General features: G+C 46.0%; 1 protein-coding gene across 1 annotated transcript in view; it reads left to right on the plus strand.

Annotated features, from left to right (window-relative positions):
- The window catches only part of LOC126546074 (cell adhesion molecule Dscam1-like), a 706,711-nt gene that overhangs the window by 578,645 nt on the left and 103,803 nt on the right, over window positions 1–24,263 (plus strand). The window contains exon 10 of the mRNA XM_072286086.1: window positions 22,729–23,010. Within this exon, the coding sequence (XP_072142187.1) occupies window positions 22,729–23,010 (282 nt within the window). The remainder of the gene's footprint in view (window positions 1–22,728; window positions 23,011–24,263) is intronic.

The following is a 24,263-nucleotide window of genomic DNA, read 5'->3' on the forward strand; positions in this document are numbered from 1 at the left end:
ACCTCGTAATGGGCCCACGTATGGGTAGTGCTTAACGCCTGCTTCACCTCCACTGCGGGTCGGCCCGGCATTGCACTATCTCCGGGATCGGTCCACGTATGGGGAGTTTTTCGCTTACCACGCTAACAACGACACGAAAATTTCCTTGGACGGTAGAGGTATACAGCTTCGCTGTAATATTTCATGAGATTACATGTTCCTTAGGATGAAAGTAAACAAAATTATACGCATCGCCGTTAGTTCTAAAGCATTTTCTAACCGCGTTTACATTCTAACTAATTGTGCGTTGTATCTTCGTATCTTTCTTTATTTTATTATTTCAACGAAGTAGAGATGCTTATTTCGCGTCTTAATCTCAACGAACGGCTCCTTTACCATAAGAAGAGTCGTTTGCTTAATATTGAGAATCGCCGCAGACGTCGTAACATCGGCAACAAATTTGACACAATAAATATTTAAACCTTTGAAAGTGTCCATCTGTCATCTTAGGGCTATTACGAACAGAGCACAGTACTGACAACACAGACCGAGTTGCCGGCTTGTTAGATATGCCTTTTACGCTTTCACCCAATCGCATGTTCAGATCATGTTGTGTCATGTTGTGTCACTCACAGGTGACCCTGACCATGAGTAGAAAATTGACAGACCAATGAAAATGGCTTGGAGCGCACACGGCAAGCATTAACAAATAATGACCGGGAGCTTACCGCTATCGTTCAAAAGAAAAGTGTACAATCATGGCATTCTACCGCTGCTAACATGTGGGGCAGAAACTTGGAGGTTAACAAAAGCTTGAGAACAAGTTATGGACCACGCAACGACCAATGGAAATGAAAATGTTAAGCGAAACGTTAAGAGACAGGAATAGAATTTTGTTGATCAGAGAGTACACGGGGATAGCTGATATTCCAGTTTACATTAAGAAAGTGGATCTGGGCATGCCACGTAATTCTTAGCGCAGATAGTCGGTGTTCCTTTATAGCTACAGAATGCATGCTAAGGGAAAGCAAACGCTGTCGTAGACGGCAGTAAATTAGGCGTGGTGATGGAATTAGGAAATTTGCAGGCACAACTTGCAATCAGCTAGCGCAGGACAAGGGTAATTGGAGATCGCTGGGAGTGGCCTTCGTCCTGCAGTGGACATAAAATTAGGCTGGTGACGTTTTACAACACGCAAAATCCGCACGCAGTTTTAACGCACTGTTGCTCTTGAGCTGCAGTTAACTTCTTACGGCGAGTCCGCATTCGTATATTTAATGAAACGGCGTCCGCCGCCGCTTGGCTACCACCCCCACCTTGACCTCATACTATACTTGCAGTGACGGCTCCGCACAAAGCGCGTCGGTGAAGCAAGAGTGACGACTTGAACCGATTCGACCCGAAACCAGCTCGAATGTCGAGCCGGTATATGCTTTGCGGCGTGGAGCTGCGCAGTATTCGGACGTGCACTTGAACGCGCGTTCTTATAAAGCTGGTACATTTATGGGAACGTTGGCTCCGATAATTGTGGTGATGTCGGCTGATTAGCCTTGACTTCTATGAGGTGCCACGTGGGTTAGGACAGACAGGTGCCACCTGCGTTATAACAGGCACCGTATTTAGCGGCTCCAGGCCTTCACGTCGCCAACCCATGATTTATTGCCGAGCTCCAAAATTGCAATGTACGCGCCTTTGTGCATTTGGCCTCTGTCGGAATGCAGCCGGCTATTGGGATCGAGCTCCACCACTGTAAATGCTGGCGCCACCGTCGGGGTGACGTGGCTTGAGGGATCACGTGGACACAGCGGCCGCGTCGGCTGCTTCGGAAGCGGCGAAGCGAGCTGAAAACGAAAGTTTAACGTCCCACCTGCGCCGCCGTTCTTATTAAGTGGTGAGGCTTTACTGCCTTGGGTGTCTGCTTAACAACATTTGAAATCACTATAATAGTTAGTGGCTGCCTTTGGAGGCGTGCAGCATGGTAGGCGACTGCTCGGTGTTGCAGTGCCAGACGTACGCAACGGAGCCCGGTGTCAGACTTATTCACACGTACCCACAGGCCAAGGAGCTGCGTGAAGCTTCGCTGGCGAAACTAGAACCGGTAGACAGCCATCGGCTACAACTCGGGTATGCAGCAAGCACAAACGCGAGGAAGATTTCTGCTACGGCGCCGGGACTGCGCGATGTTCGGTGAGTAGCTGAAAACGCGCACTGACACGCTCACCCGCGCCCCCTGCCCGGCTGATGTCATGACAGTTTGGTCTATGAACTTGATGCTAGATACTGGCAAGTTCACTGGAACGGAAAAGGAGCGGTAAGACGCACATTAAAAAAAAAAGCGTGACATATGGTCATGTTTGTGTTATGAATTAATGCACTGGATTACGAAAAAGAAGCAGAGGGAAATCGCACGCTGAGAAGACCGATCAGCATACAGTGCAACGCAACTTGAGAAATAATATTGAAATGTCCAAGAATTTAGAAGACAAAAATAGATTGAATCGTCGCGACGGCACATCACAGTCGCCGTAGGCGTCGAAGTCTCTATAACGAAATTATTTTTCAACAGTTCTGATAGCGCCCACGCAACAATTGTTGCTAGTGTACTGTCAAATGCTCGTATGCTGCGGCCTAAAGCTCACGGCACGGTGCAAAAACGCGCTCAGAGCGAAAGCAAAACATTGTGCGTGGGCATGCATGCAGACGCGCAGTCGGTCGCCACGAACCCGTGCGATGGCTGCACTGAGGCTTCATTCTGTTATGCCCCATTTGGTTACACAGACAGCCCACTATAAGAATATATTTCACATAGTTCGCTCTCAGCGTTTGCCTACCTTTCACGCAAGAAGCAGGTTCGGGAGACTCCATCGAGGTGACCGCGCGCAGGGGCGTTCACTGTACGTATTCGGAAAAGAGATCGTGTCTGTAAACAATTCCACGTTTTCAGTGTGCCCAAGATTATTATATAGACAATCAAAAGCTTTCCTGGTTTTGAGAGTAGCTACATAAATGTCCAGGAGGGCTACCGCGTGGTGTTCTTATTGAGCGCCGTAAGCGAAACCTATGAGGAGCGCGCCGCATGATCCCTCATACTACGCAAGGGAGGCGCTTCCGACAGATGGCGACTCCGTAACTCCTCGCCCCCAATACCTGCATAACGAACCCTTGACTTGGTGCGAGGCATCGTCGTGGTTTACCAGCTGAGGAAAAGCCAAGGAGAAGCGATGAACGCTGATACGACGTCAAATTTTGATAGGTGTCGAAATTTGCACGTACGGATATTACACAGCCAAGGTTTTTGTCGCCAATTCGGCAGTGTCGGTAGCCACGGCTTCTTTAAGCGTCTCTTTTTCATGGCTGCTTTCATAGCTTTCTGTGCGCTCGACAGTGATCCTATGCGAAGGGAGCACGTGTTTCGTCCCCGATGGGCGCTCGACAACATCGTCGACTAGCCCCTCATATAACGGTACCGGCTGCCGAGGGAGCTGATATTGAGCCTATGCGTGGTATTAGAAGCGCAGCTGCAACCGCGTGCAACGCAATCAAATATTATCCCGATAAATGTGCGAGTGCTGCTGGCCTTGCCTTGAGACCATATGATCAAATTGTTGTGCAGTTTTCTTTTCTTTCTTTCCCTCATTAGTATCGAAATAAAGACACTCCGCGACTTTGTAATACGGGGGTGGTGGTAATGATGTTGCTACAGGCAAGGTTAGCCTGGCGGACCTGGCCGGCAACTGCTCCACCTGAGCGTCTCTTTTTGCGCCAAATATGTCACCACGTGTCCATCAGTCCTGTCTCTTGCAGAAATGTGAGAAGAATGCGTGAAAATTTCTCTGCCATTCTTTTGACGGACAAGCGTTGTAGCAGACGCCCGGAAAAAAGAAGCTGTCGAAAAGGGGCACGCAGTAATTTGCCGTGACAGAAAATTTCAGTCAATCCTGATGGTCTATAACATATTATTAGCGAAGGCGACCGGTGAATGGCAAATATCACTTTCAAACAAAAATGTTCTTTTTTTAATTCGGCACCACCTTAGAACACCTTGCTTTGTGTGATTGCATCCCGGATGATGACTTATACTCTTTCCAAAACGCGGCTTTCCGAAATGGAGTTTAACCCGAATTTAGCGAAACAGTCCACATGGGGCCAAAGCAGCGAGAAATAGTGTATTACACGACAAGGGAGGGCGTACAAGTGATGGACCGTGGTGTTAGCAACGGAAAGAAGGTCCCGCAAAAACAACACGTATCGTGAACCGCCCCCCTCCGCTTTATAACCCTCTATGAACCAGCCCGCGCCGCAGCTGTGCTGGAGAAGCGCTCTCATCGGCGCCACCTTTCTAACAGTGGTGCGTTTTTGCGCGCGAGAGCGGCGAGACAATGCGTTTCAGCGACGCGACAACTGCTTATGGCGCCAGTGTAGAATATGCGCGCCGCGCGCGCCATGCGCGAGACAACGACGCGCAAGGAGAGAAGGGAAGAGCGAACAATCCCGGCGGCCTCGCGATTCCCGGTCCGCGGAATGTCCCGAGGCGACACAAAACGCGCTTCTGCCACCAACTCCCCGCAGGAAATAACGGGAACACAAGTAGTTTCGTCTCAGCCGTGACTTCTCGCGCGTGTTTCTGTGCCTTTCTCTGTCTCGCTTTGTTCGCTGGTTTAACTATTCCGCAGCGGAGCCGGCAGTCTAGCGCAAAACGATCGCTGCGCCCTGTATACGGATTCCCAGCGGTGACGACTGTCTCTGTCAGGTGCTTGGCTCGCGGCGCTTTCGAGGCAGCCTTTGTTTGCGCGACAGCGCGAGCCGACCTCCTTTATTTTGCTCACGGAGTCAAATCCCTTTTGAAGGAACTTGTCAGCAAGGTACGAGTAGCCCTTTCTCAGAAACACTACGTGCTGGCGCCGCAGAAGCCGCGCTACACGAACAGGAAGAATTTTAACAAACGAAAATAGCTCCACCATTGCCTGCATGCTCTTTACGTCCCCATTCGCTCACCACCCCGCAGTGACGTCTTGTGACAATAGTCTCGACAAGTGTGCATGACGAATTTGCCTGCGAATCTACAACTCGAAGGAGGAACTTTCTCGTTCTGCGCACTCGGCGGCGTGCGACCTTTTCGTGCCCGCTTCTGACACGACGTGCGTTGCCATCGCAAGGCACACACTCCAGCTACCTCGTTTCTTTCATCGGAGACATGGTCGCGCAGCGCGCTCAGACTCGGTGTTTCACGGCTGGCTGGTTTGACACCTGTCTGACACCGAATATTGCTTGAAATAGAACTCTGCCCACTCTCTCCGCACGAGATTTTGTTTCGTACCTGCCTCATTTCGAAAGTGGCGGAGCGCGAATAATGGGTGCATAAATATACCCTACCGAACAAATCTGCATTCTGTTCAACGTCGTAGCAAGCTGTATCGTGTCGTTTTCGAACTTGGCGTATCGGCTTTGCGCAACGAATTAACTGGTTGCTTTAGGCTTAAAGCTCAAGTCAGGTAATTACTTCTGCATCAGGTTTACTCCAACACGCTCGATAACTGTAAAATTCTATATATAACTTTGGACGTTGTGGAAGAGTATCGGGCGCATAAAGCTTCTATGCACGCGTTCGCTAGCGATATACGAAGTAGCTCCTTTGCAGTTCTTCGCTGCATCAGGGCTAACGAGCAGAGTTGCGCAAACATGCTTCTACGAAAAGCTCGTACGAAGTGTCTCAGGTGCAGGTAACTTAATCACGAAGAAATGCGTGAGTGTAGATACATTCGCAGTTTGCTACGGGACGTTGACACCGAATAGCATCACGTGACGCGGCAGTTGAAATAATTCGCTGTAGTGGCCGCGAGCTTTCTATATTAGTCTTTGTGACTCCACCTAAGATCTAAGCGGTCTCCTCTCTCATTTCTGTATAGTTCATTAAGGGCCACTATCCGTACATGCAAAGCAGAAAGCGAGACAGTAATTTGATGTTTTTCAAGTTTAAATTGGTTGGTTTCGCTGAAATTACCCGTTTCCACCTCTATACGCCATCAGCTCCTGCTATTTAATCATGGGGTCGTCAGCGCACCTTGTGAAGAGTTCATGAATCTGATTTGCAAGTCGAGGTTTGATCTTCGTGGACGCGTATGAAATGCACAAAGGAGCTGACGGGGGAAAGCTTTCCGGGTGCAAATGTCGTCTTCATCTACTCCGTTTTGGTCTCTCGACCTCATTTGAGGACAAAATCTTTGTTATGCAAAGTAGTCACGTGGCGCTTACTTTCAGGCATACGACTTTTCGATGATCCTTTGTGTGGAGAACGGGGTTAAAGAAAGAGATCGCGTCGGCACAATGATGGAAATTACAAGTGAGCGCGCACCCAGTTTCGAAGATTTATGGAAAGAGGGTCTGAGCCCGATGAAAATTAATCAAAGCACAAACGTGACAAAACCAAATGCAATTTATTACACGGCAGTGACCTACCAATTCTCAAGAGAAGTCACGCAAGCAAAATACTGAACTTGCTCGCATGCCAGTCTGGTTATACCAAACGCGCGAGGGATGCCAAGCACTGGGTGATTTGGTTTGAAGCTTCTAAGCGCCATCCAAAAGCGCAACTTACCCTAACAAAAAAGACAAAAGACAACGTGCCCCATGACCCGTGTATCTAATTATCCTGCGTGAAGATATGAGGATCTTATATAAAAACCGCATGGAATTATCGGATATAAAAAGAATAATTCACGTATCTTTTTGTTTTCTTCTTTTTTTTAAGCAATGCAACAAAAAAGGCACTTGCCATCCATCTGGGTCAATACACCAAAATTATGTAAATACTTGGCAGACTAACTTTGGCAATACCTTGGCAAACCGACAAGAATGCCGGTTCTCTTACATAATGCACCTTCTCGGCTCATTCTCCCGATGAAGAGATACCGTACCGCTCGCGTCCGGCAGCAGCAGTACCACGCGATGTCTCTATCACGTGACTGACATTTTTGCTTCCTCCTTTCATCGAAAGGCGGTGCGCCGCGTTATTGCTGACAGCCCATAGAGAAAGGAAATATAACGTTTGTCAGAGAGTAGGTGGGAAAAACGAGAAATTTCACTTAAATGTGGTGTAATTTTATAGGTACGCCACTACACGTTAGTGTTAAGACTACGTAATAAACTCATCGCGACATACTTCATTCGGGCCCTGGATAACTCAGTGCGCGGAATCATCATTGCTATAGCTAGCCTTAATGCATCAAAACGACCTATCCCGACGTCCCCAATCACGCCCACCCTACACATACGACTTCCTCAAACCCTGTACTTTGTATGGCTTTCGTCTTTCTAAGGTACACTTCTTTTTTCCTTGGAGTCCACCATATGTCGTTCTAAGAGACCACTGTATCTGTTGCTTTTTGCTTCCGCTTGAATATCACAGGCCTGCGTGTGTTCCTATATCTATGCTGCTCCCTTTCTATGTGCTGACTTTATGCTCATCATTTTCTTCCTGAACTCTCCTGGCATTTTCCTTTGTTTCACTTCTGTCCTTTGACCGTCACGTTGGCCGGCGGCGTATTTGCCTAGTCACGAAACACTTTAAACGCACTTTGGCTTAGCCTCAAACCAGCGTGAGCCTCTCGTAGATGATGTGCCATGTGCACTCGCTTCTGTGCTCTGAATTCCCACTGTTTACACCTCATTCTTCGAGCGCAACGCGCACTACAACATACCTTGCATCGCAGGATGCAAGCCTTGAAAGTCGACAGTCTCTATTCCGCGGCGAAGCCCAAACATTCACCAGCTTGAAGGGCTAGCCGCCTGCGAGACATAGCAAAGCCATCTGCGTTTTCCCGACCATTTCAAACGTAATACTTTTTGCAACACTCCAGGACCCGGAATCACTGAAGCGAGTCTCCAGCCCTCCGCATGTGGTAGCCAGTTTACACAAACGCACATTATGATCAAAACAGGGAACATAATCCCGATTGTGTCGTTGCGCCAAGTTTTCGGGAAACTAAACGTGAAACTAAACGGGAAATCACTTTCCCATATTTAAAGGGTTTCGTATAACCGGAATACCACCATCTAATAATATAACCCATTTTTTGGTTATTTGTGTCTCAAGATAAGCTTCACTACGGTCTCTATAATGCCAGTTAAAACGTGCGTTTAAATAACCCAAGAAGCGCAGTTTTTCAGCCAAATTATGGGCGTATGAAGCCGAAAGATTTGCTCGTCGGGCACACTGGCGATACATGTACACGGACGGTTAGGCACAACTGGCCATGCACGTGGAGAGAGCGAGATAGATCGATAATAGAACTAAGATATCCTATCAGTCAAGCGCGCTCTGCATGGCGCCGCGCTGAACCAGAAATTGAAGTGGTGTGCAAAGCCCGTCTGTGGCGGGGTTATTTTTCTGCTTATCTGCTAACCAGGCGGCATATTCCTCGTGACCACAAGAAATATAGCGACTACAGGGTGAGTACATGGGACGTGGGCCTCCGAGCGTTACGTGCGACGCTTATTCAAATTTCAGCGGTCAGTAAGCGCTGGTGCATGTTGCGTGCCAATGCAGTAGGCCACGCAGAGTTTGCGGGTAGTCGTTACGCTGCAGACAGAACCCACAGCATAACCTTTATGAGGAGAATTCTACTTTCCTCAAGTACCCGGGAACGAAGAGGCGACCCGAATGTAGAGAATGTGTCGGTACTAAATGCGTGTCATGCCTTTGATAATGATGATGCCACTGGTCTCCGTTCATCGGTTGAATCGAGTGCACAAAAAAAAAAAAAAGATTATTCGCCGTGTCTGCGACATTGCACTTCCATGTAATGCTATTCGAGGGCACCTTTAGTTTGAATAGCCTTGGTGCGCTTTCTCCTCCACACCCATGCGCCTAAGAGGCTATAGCATTAAATTGCACTTTGGACAAGTGAGATGTGGGATGTCATTCTTCTTTCTGTTCACATTCCACGAATGGTAGAACGTTGCGTAGACATGAGCTTTGAAAATACTCAGCTAAAAGTTACCCGTCATAGAATCGCCAATTCTCAAGCCAAATGAGTGAACAACAATGAGGTGGGTCCTATGTGCCATGGGTTTTATGGGTCAATGAAGCTATCCCTGTTACTTGACAAGATCGCCCAGGGTCTGTGAAGTAAGCCGGCGCGAGGAGGTTAGCGGCTTCCTTCACACAGCTGTCGATCCAAACGTAAAAACGTTTCTACAGCCTGTGGGTGCCCCGCGGCTAGCTTGTACAGTGGCCGCAACATCCGATCAATGCAACGAACAAAGCGCCAACCTCACATAAAGTTTTGCGCGCTGGGTGGATTCGTTCCGTGATCAGTTTCCAGGATGCTGCCGTGGATATGAATCTACAAAGAACACAAACACACGCTAGATCAGCTTTGTCGTTTTCGTGTAGCTAATTTTTACCTTTAGGTCGATTATTATTCGACACATTGCAGACGAGATGGCATGGCTTTTGCATACCGCAGCTTCACAAGCCTTCCTTGACAGGCCTGCACATGTGTTACTCTGGGTTTGTAAAAGACATTAATGAAATGAAGCAACGACTTCGCCTAACGCTCTCTATTGCTCAGTCGTTCCGTGGTGATTTCGTTGCTCTTGCTCGGAGGTCTTCCTGCAGTCGGAGACAAATGCATAAACATGGTAACGTGTTAAGTTGCACATGCATGAAGAAAAAAAACTGCCCGCAGCTTCGGCATTGGCAATTGCTTATATTCCGATGCCCGCAATGGTGCCGTGCCCTCGGTGAATATTATTTCTATAGCTGGAAAAAAGAAAGGGGGGAACGGGAGGGGGGGGGGGGAGGTACTGGAGAAATACGTGGGCGGAGAAGCCACGGCGACGTCATCCAGTCATTTATTCCGCCACAGAGCAGACTGATCTGGGAGGTCGTAGACGTTGCACGGACGGCGTTCACCGAGCGAGGCACAGATCGAACAACTCCGGACGCGCTGTCACCTGGTCAGAACTCATGAATGATTCAGCCGGCGCTGTATACGTTGCTTACTGTTATCGGCCGAGAACAGAAAATGCATGCTTTGTTTGCCAAAAAGCACTATACAAGAACTACCCTTCTACCTTGTTTCCTTATATGATCGATGTAATGCTGCTGTCCTTAGCGCTGGCGGATTTGTTTTGTGTCTTTCGCATGTATGTTTGTCGCGAAAGTAGGTGCGTGTAACGGAAGAACGTGGCATTTTACCTCGCTTGTTTTACTGGTGTGCGGTATTCGATCATGGAACTTGTAAAGCGTGTGGTACCGCATAGACTCCCTTTCCTAAGGGTCTTTTTTTTTTTTTTGCAAGAGCAGTAACCATGCAATACTCCGTACCTCGGCTAATTCCGGAAAATTCTGCGTCTTGTGCTTTACCTGTGCCTCATATTGGCGTTCTTCTGCCTAACACGTACTGCCGACCCTCCCGCTAACAAACCTAGCTTCCCCAAATAGATTCAACATTCAAACCCACTTTCACCATACTCCAAAAAGCAAACCCTTACTGAAACACCCATGGCATTATTATTCCTTCTACCTGTCTGAAGCAAAATACGCAAACCTTTTCGGTCTTAAGTGGTCTTTGCCATTCGCTTTTACCATCGCTAATAGCATGCCCAACATCTAGATTAACTGGCATCCAGCTGCTATCTTAAGAACAGCTCCAGCGTAAGACAATATGGTGCGTGAGTGCACGGGTGTATGTGCGCGTGCGTGTGGGTGGGTGGGTGTGCGGGCGTGGGTGTTAGTGTGTATGTGTGTGCCAGAGAGAGAGAGAGAGATAGCACATACTGCATTGCAGCAGTCATTTTTACATGTAGAGACATGTTGCAAATAGAGAGATTGTATATTATAGTGAACCACGACAATCTGCGAGACTTCCCGAATCGCGTATTTCGTTTTATTTTCTTCAACATAGTGTCACGATGTTTTCCCTCACACATCGACAGATTCAATGCATGCACATTACCTGCGCGCTACACTTAGATGTTATTGCGATCCACATTAGCTGCCCTTTCGCAGCAGAAGTTCTTACGTACTACGATGTTCAGGCATGTGGTCATTTTGTTGCTTAACTCCAGGCGAACACTAACGTGCAACGAAATTTGAATTCATACAGTGCCTCAACATGATAATGAGGAGTACTTCTAGCAGTTGTCAAGGATTAACAAGGCGCGCTGTGAACGTTGCAGCACAGAAAGGGGCCCTTGGAACTAGAAATTACATTTCCGAGAATAGTGAAATGGTCAAGTTAAGGCTGGTTCCCCCCCCCCCCATTATAAGCAATAGGACTAAAAACTAAGTTGGTGATAAACACGTGTACGACTGGAAAAAGGCAATGTCTCTGAAGCGCCATAAATAAGGGAACTAAAAACGGGATACGGATCTAACGGGCTCTACAAGAAAGTTCCACACTTGATCCGCTTATTGTTCTTGCGGACGAAGAGAGGAAGACGGAGCTCCCTAGGCAGCGCTCCGGCCACCTACACTGCACGCCATTGCTCTGTCGCATGGCGTCTGCTGCAATGGCGGCCGCAATTTTGCCGTCTGTCGGTCAAACAGCTTAGAAGTCGGAGACCGGATGCGAAATATGGCGGCCGTATTTCGTTCCCAGGACGTGCCGTGGGCTGGAAAAAAATAAAAAAGAGGGACACATAAAGACGGGAACAGGGTGTGTGCGTGCGCGGGGGTAAGAAAGGGGGGGGGGGTGAATCAGAATCAGCGCCGAATAAAACGACAGCTGAGCCGGCGCAATCGAACCTTCTGGATGGCCGCTCCAGCGGCATGGCTCCCTGTTCTGCATACGGCGACGTCGTGGTCAAATAGCATAGGCCGGTGACAGCAGGACCACGAGAACGGTACTGCCAGGCTAGACCCATGGATCGGTGGCCCGAGAGGGGGCATAAAAAAGAAGTTTGAGAGTCGAATGGTATAGTGCTGGCGCCGGCCATGCGGGCGGTACTGCGCAGGCCGCGAAGAGGATCTCATATCGAAATGGAATCGTCGAGGTGTTGGTTGTCCGACGCGCGGCGCTGCCAATCTTGTGCGCCGGCTCTGGGGGAGGGGCGGAGGGGGGGGGGGGGTGCGTTGCATGAGGTTCCACTGCTTGGCCACGCTTCGTCGTCGACGGCGGCGGCGACGGCGGCGGTCGTGCATAATTTATGAGAGGTCTCCCGATTATCGGGAGATCGAATTGAGGCCCCGTGTGCCGCTTCGTTTTCTTCACGTGTGTTGTGGATTCCCATGCAGCAGCCGCTACGCACCCGGCTTGGCGGCTTGGGTCGATATGGAGATCGGGCGCGCGCGTTCGGCGTGGAGGCTACTCAGCGGACGGCTGCTGAGAAGCGCCGCCCCGCACCCAGAGCACCGGCGCCGAAACGTTCGGCACCGCGGCGAGCGCTGCGCAGAACATCCACATTGGTGGGTGGGCGCGCGAGTCCTCCGAACGCGGCGCGTCGTGGTCGAGAGAAAAGAGACGGGGGCGCATACGTTAGCCTTTGTTTCAGCCGTACTGCAGTTCACTGAGTAGATTACGCTATATCTTCCGGAAGCACTCACCTAAAATAATTTCGCCCTAAGGTCGCTCAGTGTTGCCATCTGCCTTGCCCCTTCCCACCCGCCAAACTATAAAATTTAGAAATTCATTTAATGTTAGACGTAGAAGTGGGGGGGGGGGGGGGGCAAAGGACGGCGCTGAACATATTAATCCAGAACTATTAACATTGTTTATTATTATTATTATTATTATTATTATTATTATTATTATTATTACTATTATTATTATTATTATTATTATTATTATTATTATTATTATTATTATTATTATTATTATTCATCTTTATTAAATATGACAAACAATACACCATTACGTTATTTCATAAGGAAAGGTTTTTTGCAGCAATGTATCAAGAAAAAAGAAAGAAGGTAGAAAAAAACGTTTCTTCAGGAATCCTCCTTGCTAGAGTTACAAAACAGTTTTGGGTCATTCCACGCCAACTGTCCCAACCTTGGCGCTCGACCATCAGATATTTCTTTGAAAAAAATTGAGGACTATCTATTTAAAGCAAGAAGTATTTCTGTAAAACATTTCCGCGAAGAAAAATTTTTCAGCACCGCTAGGAGCATGTGAAGTTTTTAGAAAGCTCGAAAGTATTAGTCGTAAAACGCACTGTCAAAAAATTTTCTCTTCTTAAATTAGGCGAGCACACAATTTTACTTTGAGAATGAAGATAGACTTTTCACTTAAAAAAGGTCTTAACGATCTTTACGTTTCCGTGAGTTTTCTATACGGCTTTAAATATGCAAAATTTGGTGCATATTGGGAATTTTTTGCACAAAGATAACTTTTACCAAAAGGTTATATTTCAAAGTAACTAATTGCCAACAAGTTGTACTGTAAGTGAAAAATAATTTGGGACGAATATAACGTGAAATGGCCTGTACAGCTGGCGACAAAGTTGCAAAAAAGTTAGTTTTAGCCTATGTTTAGTCGTAAATTTAGCATTGAGGTGGCTAGGGTAAAAATACGCTAAATAGTGTATTTATTAGAAACATTTATTGTCTATAAACTGAGAAACTTTTATCAAATTACTCTTTGTTTTAAGCAAGAAAAACAGTTTTGAATTTGTGTTATACCGGTCTCTGTGCTTGCACGTGTTTCCCCTTCGTAGGAAAGCGTCGTAGCGGTAAGTAGAACTTGCGCGGACGCAAAATTTCGTGAGTCGATGGAGGCACATCTAGACAAGATAATCAGCCCCTCAAGTCTTTACTTGAGTGCTTTATTAGAAATTATTAGCCTAGCCTATAAAAAACGCGAGCCTCAATAGAGCGCCTTTAACCGGATGTCGCCGTACACCGACGGCCTGCATAGCGTCGTCACGCGGCATCGGAAAGTGACGCCGGTGAGTACAGAGTGCAGTTAGGTACTCTAAGATTTAGAAATGGGCGAAAACTTTGTGAATGAGAAAACAATCTGTTGCTTTATTACGGCAAATATGTAGCAAATATCAGCCAACACAATCGTCGCCTCGTCATTAAATGTTTTGGCATGCTTAAGTTCAAACTACTGCATTTATAAAGATGATGGAAAGAAATAAATACGTTTAGTTGCTCGCCCTGTCTGTCTTTCCTGTAGTTAAATGTTAAATTCAGACCGAATGAGGCAGTCCGCTGAGCTTTGTGAAGCGCAGGATGTAATATCCAGTCTGCGATAACTGAAGAAAAAAACAGGAAGGCTCGTTCGAGCTATCGACTGCAGCTATCAGTCCGGCAGCAGTGCACTTTGGCATCGCACACTAAATCTACGCCTCTTTCAGATACGCCTACTGCCAATACATCGCTGATGGTGCCTGATACTCCGGAACTGGCATAGCGGGACGGGGCATAGCTCTCATACATTATTAACTTAAATTTCTCTACTGGAGTTTTTCCTGATAAACTGAAAATAGCTCGTGTGTGTCCGGTTTTCAAAGGTGGTAATGACAAAGAAATTTCAAAATTATCGACCAATATCAGTACTTCCGATACTGTCGAAAGTGTTTGAAAGTGCTATTAATATCAGATTACAAAAATTTTTTTAAGAATTATAATAACATAGGTGAGGCCCAGTTTGGCTTTTAAAAAGGCAAATCCACCGAGCTTGCATTACTCGATATAAAAGTGAGATACTAAATAATTTCGGGTCAAAACTTTACACGCTGGGACTGTTTGTAGATTTCCGTAAAGCATTCGATGCCGTGTGTCATAGCGTTCTTCTACAAAACCTTAATAATTACGGCGTCCGTAGTATTGCCAATAGGTTACTACAAAATAACTTGACAGACCGTTACCAATATGTAGTTATTAATCGGGAAACATCCTCGCATGCCAAGGTCAACAAAGGTGTCCCACAAGGATCTATACTCGGTCCACTGTTATTCATAATTTACGTAAATGACCTTTGTCGCATTCCGGATTCTCCTAAAATAATTATGTACACCGATGACACTAACATTTTTTTTACGGGTGCTTCAATTTCTGACCTTGAAGAAATTGTAAATACCTATCTAAGTAAGCTGTCTTGTTGCCTTAAAATCAAGAAGTTACGGCTAAATGCGAATAAAACCAAATACATATTGTTTGCGCCCATCAATAAGCCACAGAATATAAGCTTAAATGTTTCCTTTCAGGGCCAGACGCTTCAGCAAGTTAAGGTTCAAAAATTTCTGGGCGTATGGTTCCAGGAAGACCTGTCTTGGAATGAACACGTAAATAAATTAGCATTAGAATTAAGCAAAAGTGTTGGATGTATGTACAGGTTAACTCGATTATTACCACTTTGACTCAAGAAAGCGCTATATTATACGCTATTCTATTTCAGGCTTAGTTAATGCGTGTTGATTTGGGGCACAACGACAGCACAGAATTATACCACATTACTCACATTACAAAAAAAAAGGTACTACGAATATTTGAGGGATATTATGGTCAGTCGCAAGGTATCAGCACGCGTCCGCTATTTACAAAACATTTCATATTGCAAGCTAACCAAATCTATTATCTCAAGGTTTTTCTGCATATTCAAAATAATAAGCTATACCCCACGTACAGTTCTTCTAGATGTGTTCAATATTGCCTCCGTACACAAAGTATAAGAACACTAAAAAGTAGAACTACCTATGGTCGGCAGCATATTCTGCATCAAATACCCAGTCTGCTTAATGAACTTGGCAACATTTTAGACCTAAATAAACAAATTTCCAAAAATAGGTTTAAACAAATTCTTCTGGAAAACTGCATTGAATATGTTTAATTACTGTTTAAGTGTTGATCACAACTTCCATGTGTATTGACTTTCTTTATCTTACTCAATGTGCATTGTGTGTTTTATTTCTTAGCGCACAGTTTCTTTTGTTGCTGCTTGTCACAATATATGTATGTCGATCTGCTTGTTTTCTTTACTCTGTGATATTTCAGTTCTTTTGCTTTTTTATACCTACAGAGAATTTAGATTGTTCAATGATTATCTTATGTTAATTATTGTATAGTGTTTCTCTACTTGTATTGTGACTGCTTCTTGAACTGTATCTCGGAGCAAAAGCCTCTGTCAGGCTGTATAGTTCGATTGCTGTTGATGTACAGAAAGAAAGAAAGAAAGAAAGAAAGAAAGAAAGAAAGAAAGAAAGAAAGAAAGAAAGAAAGAAAGAAAGAAAGAAAGAAAGAAAGAAAGAAAGAAACAAACAAACAAACAAAAAGGTTGCGCCTCAAATCAGTGGTTCTGGAGCTCGCCGGAGCAGATGGGCGCGAAGTTTGAACTTGCATTGTTACGAACCACCGGAAGTGTGTGCTGCCGACGCGCGTCAAAACAAAACCTACGAAACTTCTGTAGCAGTTTTAGTGAAGCAGACGCGCTCGATCCTGTTGTTTTCCGTGGCACGTTGAAGAAGACGACGAAGATCCGCGCCGTGATTGCTTGAGCGTATATGTTGCTGGCTGACACTCACCCTCACAGACCCAAACAGAACTTTCAAGCTTACACAGCACACTCCAAAGTCAGCTTTTTTCGCAAACAAAATGTGCTGCGAAAAAGACACCGGCGGAAAAATCTTATCTCACTTTTCACAGACCGAGAGCAGCAGCGAAAGCTTCGTGAGCGTGGTTGCTATGGCAATGTTGACAATTGGGGTACCGATCCCAGTGCTCCTTTGCGAAAACTAGCACGTGACTTCCACCACCCTCTCTCCAACACGTTCGTGCTGGTCAGGGCCTATCCTGGGTTTCCTTCCTCCACGTTAGATGCAATAAACGTGTGCGAAATCAATAGCATGCGCTATTTATTCCTGCGTTCCGACATATGAAAGAATGAGTGCGACCACTCTAAACACGCATATACAAGAAGACTATTAAGCACAACCGCGAAGAAAAGTATCTGATGCCCTTCTTATATTATAACGCAAAATTGGCACAGTCAAAACTGTAATCCTCTAGGCGGATCTGGATGAGTCTTTCCACGCTTCAGCACATAGTCTGACTTCTCTGGCATATATCACAAATAAAGGTTCTGATGTCTTGCTAGAGCCACTACAGAAATACATTGCAGCTGTAGGTACCGAAAATATTTGCACTTCAAATTTCCCTCCTTTTATTTAAAGCAATGGTTGTGGCCTTTTAATGCCTAAGAGACGCCACTCTTGCCTTATTCTGAACATTGCTGCAAGAAGACCACCAGGGAAGTGCAAGCATAGAAACATACTAGGTTTTGTGTGAAAAAATACAATGTATCTGAGGAGCATAGGAGCGCGCTTTAGGATTATAGCCGCAAACTTTATAAAGTTGATAACTCGAACGAGCCTTCCTATTTTTTTCTTCAGTTATCGCAGACTGGATATTACATCCTGCGCTTCACAAAGCTCAGCGGACTGCCTCATTCGGTCCGAATTTAACATTTAACTACAGGAAAGACAGACAGGGCGAGCAACTAAACGTATTTATTTCTTTCCATCATCTTTATAAATGCAGTAGTTTGAACTTAAACATGCCAAAACATTTAATGACGAGGCGACATGACTCCTCTAACATCATTGCCAACATGGTCGCTAAAACACGGTTGTGTTGACTGATATTTGCTACATATTTGCCGTAATAAAGTAACAGGTTGTTTTCTCATTCACAAAGTTTTCGCCCATTTCTAAATCTTAGAGTACGTAACTGCACTCTGTACTCACCGGCGTCACTTTCCGATGCCGCGTGACGACGCTATGCAGGCCGTCGGTGTACGGCGACATCCGGTTAAAGGCGCTCTATTGAGGCTCGCGTTTTTTATAGGCTAGGCTAATAATTTCTAATAAAGCACTCAAGTAAAGACTTGAGGAGCTGATTATCTTGTCTAGATGTGCCTCCATCGACTCAGGAAATCCGCTACGACGCTTTCCTACGAAGGGGAAACACGTGCAAGCACAGAGACCGGTATAACACAAATTCAAGAATGTTTTTCTTGCTTAAAAGCAAAAGTAATTTGATAAACGTTTCTCAGTTTGTTTCCAATAAATACGCTATTTAGCGTATTTTTACCCCGACCACCTCAATGCTAAATTTACGACTAAACATAGGCTAAAACTAACTTGTCTGCAACTTTGTCGCCAGCTGTACAGGCCATTTCACGTTATATTCGTCCCAAATTATTTTTCACTTACAGTACAACTTGCTGGGAATTAGTTACTATGAAATATAACCTTTCCGTAAAAGTTTTCTTTCTACAAGAAATTTTCAATATGCACCAAATTTTGCATATTTAATGCCGTATAATAAAACTCACGGAAACGTAAAGATCGATAAGACCTTTTTTTAAGTGAAAAGCCTATCTTCATTCTCAAGGGAAAATTGTGTGCTCGCCTAATTTAAGAAGAGAAAATTTTTTGACAATGTGTTTTACGACTAATTCTTTCGAGCTTTCTAAAAAAAACTTCACATGTTTTTATCGGTGCTGAAAAATTTTTTTTCGCGAAGATGTTTTACAGAAAGACTTCTTGCTTTAAATAGATAGTCCTCAATTTTTTTCAAAGAAATATCTGATGGTCGAGCGCCAAGGTTGGGACAGTTGGCGTGGAATGACCCTTTTATAAATGCTTCATACCATGCCACAACAAAAGTGTTACGCACTTTAATGTCTAGCACTGGAAGCGGGCTGACGCAGGCGTGGCCCAAATGGTATCACGCGCGACCACACCTTGGATGACCTCGGAAAAATGCTTGCCAAGCTAGAAACGGGAAGAGGAGCCGAGGGGCCCGATTTTTTCTTTATCACAACCGTATGAATACATCAGAAAATGAGATGAATGAAAGCATAGGGAAAGTTGTGTGTAGTTCTAAGTGTGGAAATCATAAAATAATCGGACTACGTCTCTTTCTTTTATTTTCATTTCAATAAAAAATAATCGGAATGAAAGAGAGCGAAAACAAAACTTGCCGTCGGGGGGAGCTGTTCTCGCAGCCTCTGCATTCGGCGTGCGCTGCACTACCAATTGTGCTACGGCGGCGGCTGTTTCCACGTCCTTGGGTAAATATGTATGTGTACAAGATCTAACCCAGATAGCGTTAGCCCGCGCCACGCATGGCCCTGGTTGTGGATGTGGAACAGCCTTTTGACTGATGGTGTCATGTAGCCCGCGAACTTTTTCTTACGAGCCGGCAGCTCACCTATAAACCCTCGCACGCTACCTGAAGGAGTTAATCTTGCCGGATTTGAGGCCCTCGCTACGCTAACAAACAGCTAGCAGATGTCTTGCAAGGTTGCGTTATCCACAGATTACAGCATAACCAAAAGTTTTGGGCACTCATATCGCATGCAGGTGCTTCCAAAGTAGAGCGAGTTTACTCCAGTACTTGAGGATACTCCTGTCTTCATCAAACATCGTATGTATACTGTTAACAACATAACAATAAATCATTGAGAAACAGTCTATGCGGAGTGCACTACGAACAAGGCAACAAGCAACGCAACACAGTGGTCGCAAAACTATCAGTGCTCTGCAAGGAACCGGTGACTCCTGTGACTAGCTGCGTGTTTTGCGTAAATGTGTAGATAATTTTGAGCAACTGCCAAATCTGTTCGTTTAGATTATGGGCGTGTACGGAGACAACATATGTTGTTATTTTAGCACTGCTAAAGGAAACATCACCTTAAGTATTTCGACGTAGAGGTGTTTATAAGTACGTGGCATCTCCCAGTCACACTCCAAAGGTGTTCTGTTTTTCTGCATTCCCTTCCTTTTTCAGCTCCGCGGTGTACCCCTGCATGATAAGCACTTTTTAGACCATAATACCGTAGATGATTAACACCCTCGGTAAGCCCCCTTGGAACCTATTCGTGTGATGCAACTGTGCGTTACAGATGGCAAACATTTCGTTGCAGCACTTCGACGTTGCATTTCGACGGACACTTTGAAAATTAATATCTCAGAACTGGTGCTGTCCAAAGGATTCGCTCCAAGTGGATACGCCTGGCGAACTCACCTACTATAATTCGTAGATTGAAATGTGTGTCGTAAAGTAATGAACTAAAAAGTTAATTAGCGTAATTACGTTAATAATCTAATTGAACATTTTGATTTCGCGTAGAAGTAATGGCCGTCTCATGGAGTAGTTTAGATAAAGGATTGGAATTGTGCTTTGTGCCATAGGCGATGTTTTAAAAATTTGGCGCAGCTAAAAAAGAAACACCTTGTATATACTGTCTACAGACAAAGGCACTTAACAATCCTGTTTGCTTCGATCTATTATACTACACTGACTGAGATGAGACTGTTTGCAGGAATTCGATTGACGTTAGTCGCCAGGAAGTGTAACTTCACAGGCGGTCTGATAAACATTCTGTATATAGCCTTCAGAAGGGAAAAATAAGTGCCTTTAGGCTTTCTGTAGACTCAATTGCTCTTTTTTTTTTTTTTTTTTTTTGTCAGGAATGGTCGCTTCAGTCATTATAAATTTCTACCGGAAGGTCCGCTTGAATGTTTTGCCACCGCTCAAGCGGGACAACATTAAATTTCTAATGCATCGTGGTCTCATACATACAGTGGAGGCAACTGCCCTCCCCACCCCCCTTTCACTGCGTAACTTTGAGCCCAGCCACGTTATGGAGGCCCGTCGCTGGCACATACTTCGGCATAACCCACGAGATACGGCGACGCGTGTATTGAAAGGTTTTCGCTGTCTTTTTTTGTGCAGGCTACGAGCCAAACATTCCACTCCTAGCATATGCCATTCGAATATTTGAATTTGCCGAACGCGAATATTCAATCAATTTAGCCTTTTGTTGTATCACACGGACGCTACTGCGGAGTGAACGGAAAATATTGATATCGGGCAGAACATGAGAAACACTTCAATTTTGTCAGCAGAGGACACGTCACCGGGCGATCACAAAACGCCAACAATATACAGGCAACAACCTTATATTTACGGAGAGTGCATGCACTTCCGCGCAAAAAAAAAAAAAGAAAAGAAATGTGTGTAAGTAATGCCAAACTTTCGTGTCAGAAAAGTAAAATTTAAGCAAGTTCGGAAAGTTAGAGGATCAAAGCAAGTTGAACATGACTTGTTTGTTTGCTCTTGGTTCTAAATGCACCGACAGAGATTGACGATCGCCCTGATTTTTGCGATCGTGCGATTGCGCTTGTTTATAGTACTCATACCGACTATCACATTACTCACGTACAATCGCACTCACAATCTCGCTGATAACGCAAATGTTTTCTTTCGATAATTGGCATCCCAGAAAAATATTCTAAAATGTTTATGTTCTTTATTGTAGTGAATTCGGCTTGTCAATCAAACAACTTTGTTGTATATTTCGGCGTGTAAATACTGTACTACAGCATGGCAAAGCGTAAACTTTGATCCTGACATAATTGCAGTCGGTTAAGCTGCAGTCTTCTAAGTTTGTCCCCTTGGTACAGTAAGCGACTAGTTGTCTGTGTGCAGTTGAAGGCAGTAAAGGGCAACACGGCGCCGATCCGAATAACATGGGCAGAAAAACATTTGATGAGCATGACTGGTACGTACAAACAAGTGCGAAATTAACAAGTTTTTTTTGTCTTTTCTTACTCCTAGGCACTAATACATTACGCAAACAGAGTAAATATTTTGACTGCAAACTTGGCAGAGTCAGAGGAAATTCGCGACCTCACCGCTTTTGTTCCACCCGTCCTATATTTGGCGTCTGACGATCCTAGAGGCAACCACTGTACGCCTGCTGAAGCCTTTCCGCGTGGCATTTGTGGGAGGACAATTAAGAGGACGGGAGAGCTAACGCTGTTGCTTGCCAGCAGCTCGACTCGCCGAAGGTGGCCGGGACGGGTACCGCCGTACATACTCTTGTAACGAACGCTACGCGCTGGGCGCGGCTGCCGTGCGCTCGAACCTTTGCTGCTGCCGTGTTTCGGAACGGCGTCATGAAATGACGCCGAGCAAAATTAGAACATTCTGGGCATCATCCTGTCACCCCTCTCTGTAGCTTTAAAAGCGGTGTGACGTGCTTCTCACGCTGTTTTTGTTTTTTTGTTTTTTTACACTTGTCGCCGCTGGAGAAGTTGTGCGCTGCAGAACGGCATTGCCTTGTTTCCTCGGCATACCGGGACGCCACAGGCATTTGCATAAGACTGTGACCGGGGCAGTGTTGTCACTACGTGCTCAGAAGTTTAAACCTGTAGATTGCTTGGGTCATTTTCTTTTCCTGGACGTTCGGAGGTGATGTACGTTCCTGACAGGTTGCGCCGTACCTATTGCATGTCCCGCACTGCCTTATAGGTAGAGAAAGTTGACTCGCGAGGTTCACGCCATTCGCGTTGTCCCGATGGCACAGTGTTTTCAGCTGCTTTTGTCCTACTGAACTTCACCGACGCCCGCATACGACTCACCGCAGTCAAGGCACAACTATTCCTGTTCTGCACAAACAAAAACAGCAAGGCAGATAAACATTACCAAATGCCGTCTCTATAGAAATTATCAGCATTGGTAAGCTGCTTATACAGGAAAACTTGGATCGGCAACGCGTCGTCTTACACCGCGTTAACTCAATCACGTGTTGCCATTAACCCTCAATCAAGACACTACTCGGCGAGCAATGCTGGTATGTAGGGCTGCGAATAATGGCTGCACACTAAGTACTTCACCGCTAACTTCAAAGTTGCTTTAATCATTAAGTTGCGCCTTTCTTTTTTTTTTTTTTTTCGTGAAGGCTGGGCCGCCAGCGCTGACGCTGTGTCGTAACTGCGCGCATGCAGCGGCTCCGGTGATCAGCCCGTTCTCGTTCCCCGAGCGGCTGCAGGAGGGGATGCGCAGCTCGGCCACGTGCACTCTGCTGGACGGCGATCCACCGGTCACCATGGGCTGGCTCAAGGACGGCCGGCCCGACCTAGGGCCCGACGTGCAGGTGGTGCCTATCAGCGACTTCGTCTCCAACCTCATCATCGACAAGGTGGCGCGCCACCACTCGGGCGACTACACCTGCACGGCGGCCAACGCCGCTGCCTCCACGAACCACACGGCGCACATGTTTGTCAGGGGTAAGCGAGTAGGCGGCGCATCTTCTGGCCAGTGCACTGCTGTTACAGCGTCTCCTAACACGTCGCGATATGTTTTCTTTCTTGTGCCCCCTTTTTGTGCCACTCCGTCCCGTTCCTCCTTCACGAAGGAACTTAATGCGCTACCCTGCCATCGAGATCGCTGCCCCAAAATAGTAGCTCTCTCCCTCATTTTGTTCCGTTTCCATGCCAGTCGATTAAGATAGGTCGGACAAGGGTAGTGCGCGACGCCTCGTGTATCGCCGGGACGTCAGTGTCTTCATGTAATGCAGAAATATATGCGCGTAAATATTCGGGGAGAAAAATAATAATAAACTAAGGACTAGCGATTCTTGGGGTTATAATAAAATGAATTGCATAAGTACTGGATGCGTAAATCTTTCGGTATAACCAATTGCAAATATTGGATAAGCAATTCTGTCCTTACAGAGTTGTAAATTACAACCCACAGAAAAGAACCAGCGTGACAACATACGATTAGCTTGCCTGCAAGCTGCTGCATCGACCCAACATGACGTCCGCGCCCCTCCCGCGTTCGAAAAAGAATCGCCGAACAGGAATGAAAGGAAAAAATAAAAGGTGTACACAATAAAATCTGCTGATATGTCACTCGCACATGTAGTGTCAAACATGTGTCTTCTATAGGAAGAAACGTCCTGGATAGCTTGCTACGCATTGTTAGAGTCACCTAGGGCCATACTTATGTAGAAAAGGTGGATTTTTTTGTTTTGTCCGCATTTGTTTGCTTTTCTCGTCTTCGTTTCAAATTTAACACTTGTGCACGTTGCGCCAAATTTATCTTGAGAATAACGCGGAATGACAAGGAACTCGCACTCACCGAGCAGCTTTTTCTTTTGTTATTAGGGTGAAGGCTGTCTAACGCAATGTCACGAAGGAAACAACTTGCGTCGCTGCGAACGAAACGAGGGCACACGCGCGCGCGGGTAAGAAACAGCAAAGAAATCCAGGGGGGGTGGAGGCACGCAAGGAGCCGCACGCTACGACATCAAACATTCATTGCGTCGCAGCTCTGTTCTTACACGCCCACCCCGCGCCTTGTCCTTTCACTTCTCCTCCCGTACCCCTTCCAAAGTTTGCGCGCCACAACGCGAAGCCGTTTGGCCGCTACACACGCTCGCCGTTGTCGCGTCGACAGTCAGTTCCGGAGTGATGCTCCTCCGTCATCCTCGTCAAAGCAAGCGAGGCGCAGAGCGAGCGAGAGCAAGCTGCCCGCT

The sequence above is a fragment of the Dermacentor andersoni genome, chromosome 1 (genome assembly GCF_023375885.2).
Source record: "Dermacentor andersoni chromosome 1, qqDerAnde1_hic_scaffold, whole genome shotgun sequence".
Taxonomy (NCBI): Eukaryota; Metazoa; Arthropoda; class Arachnida; order Ixodida; family Ixodidae; genus Dermacentor; species Dermacentor andersoni.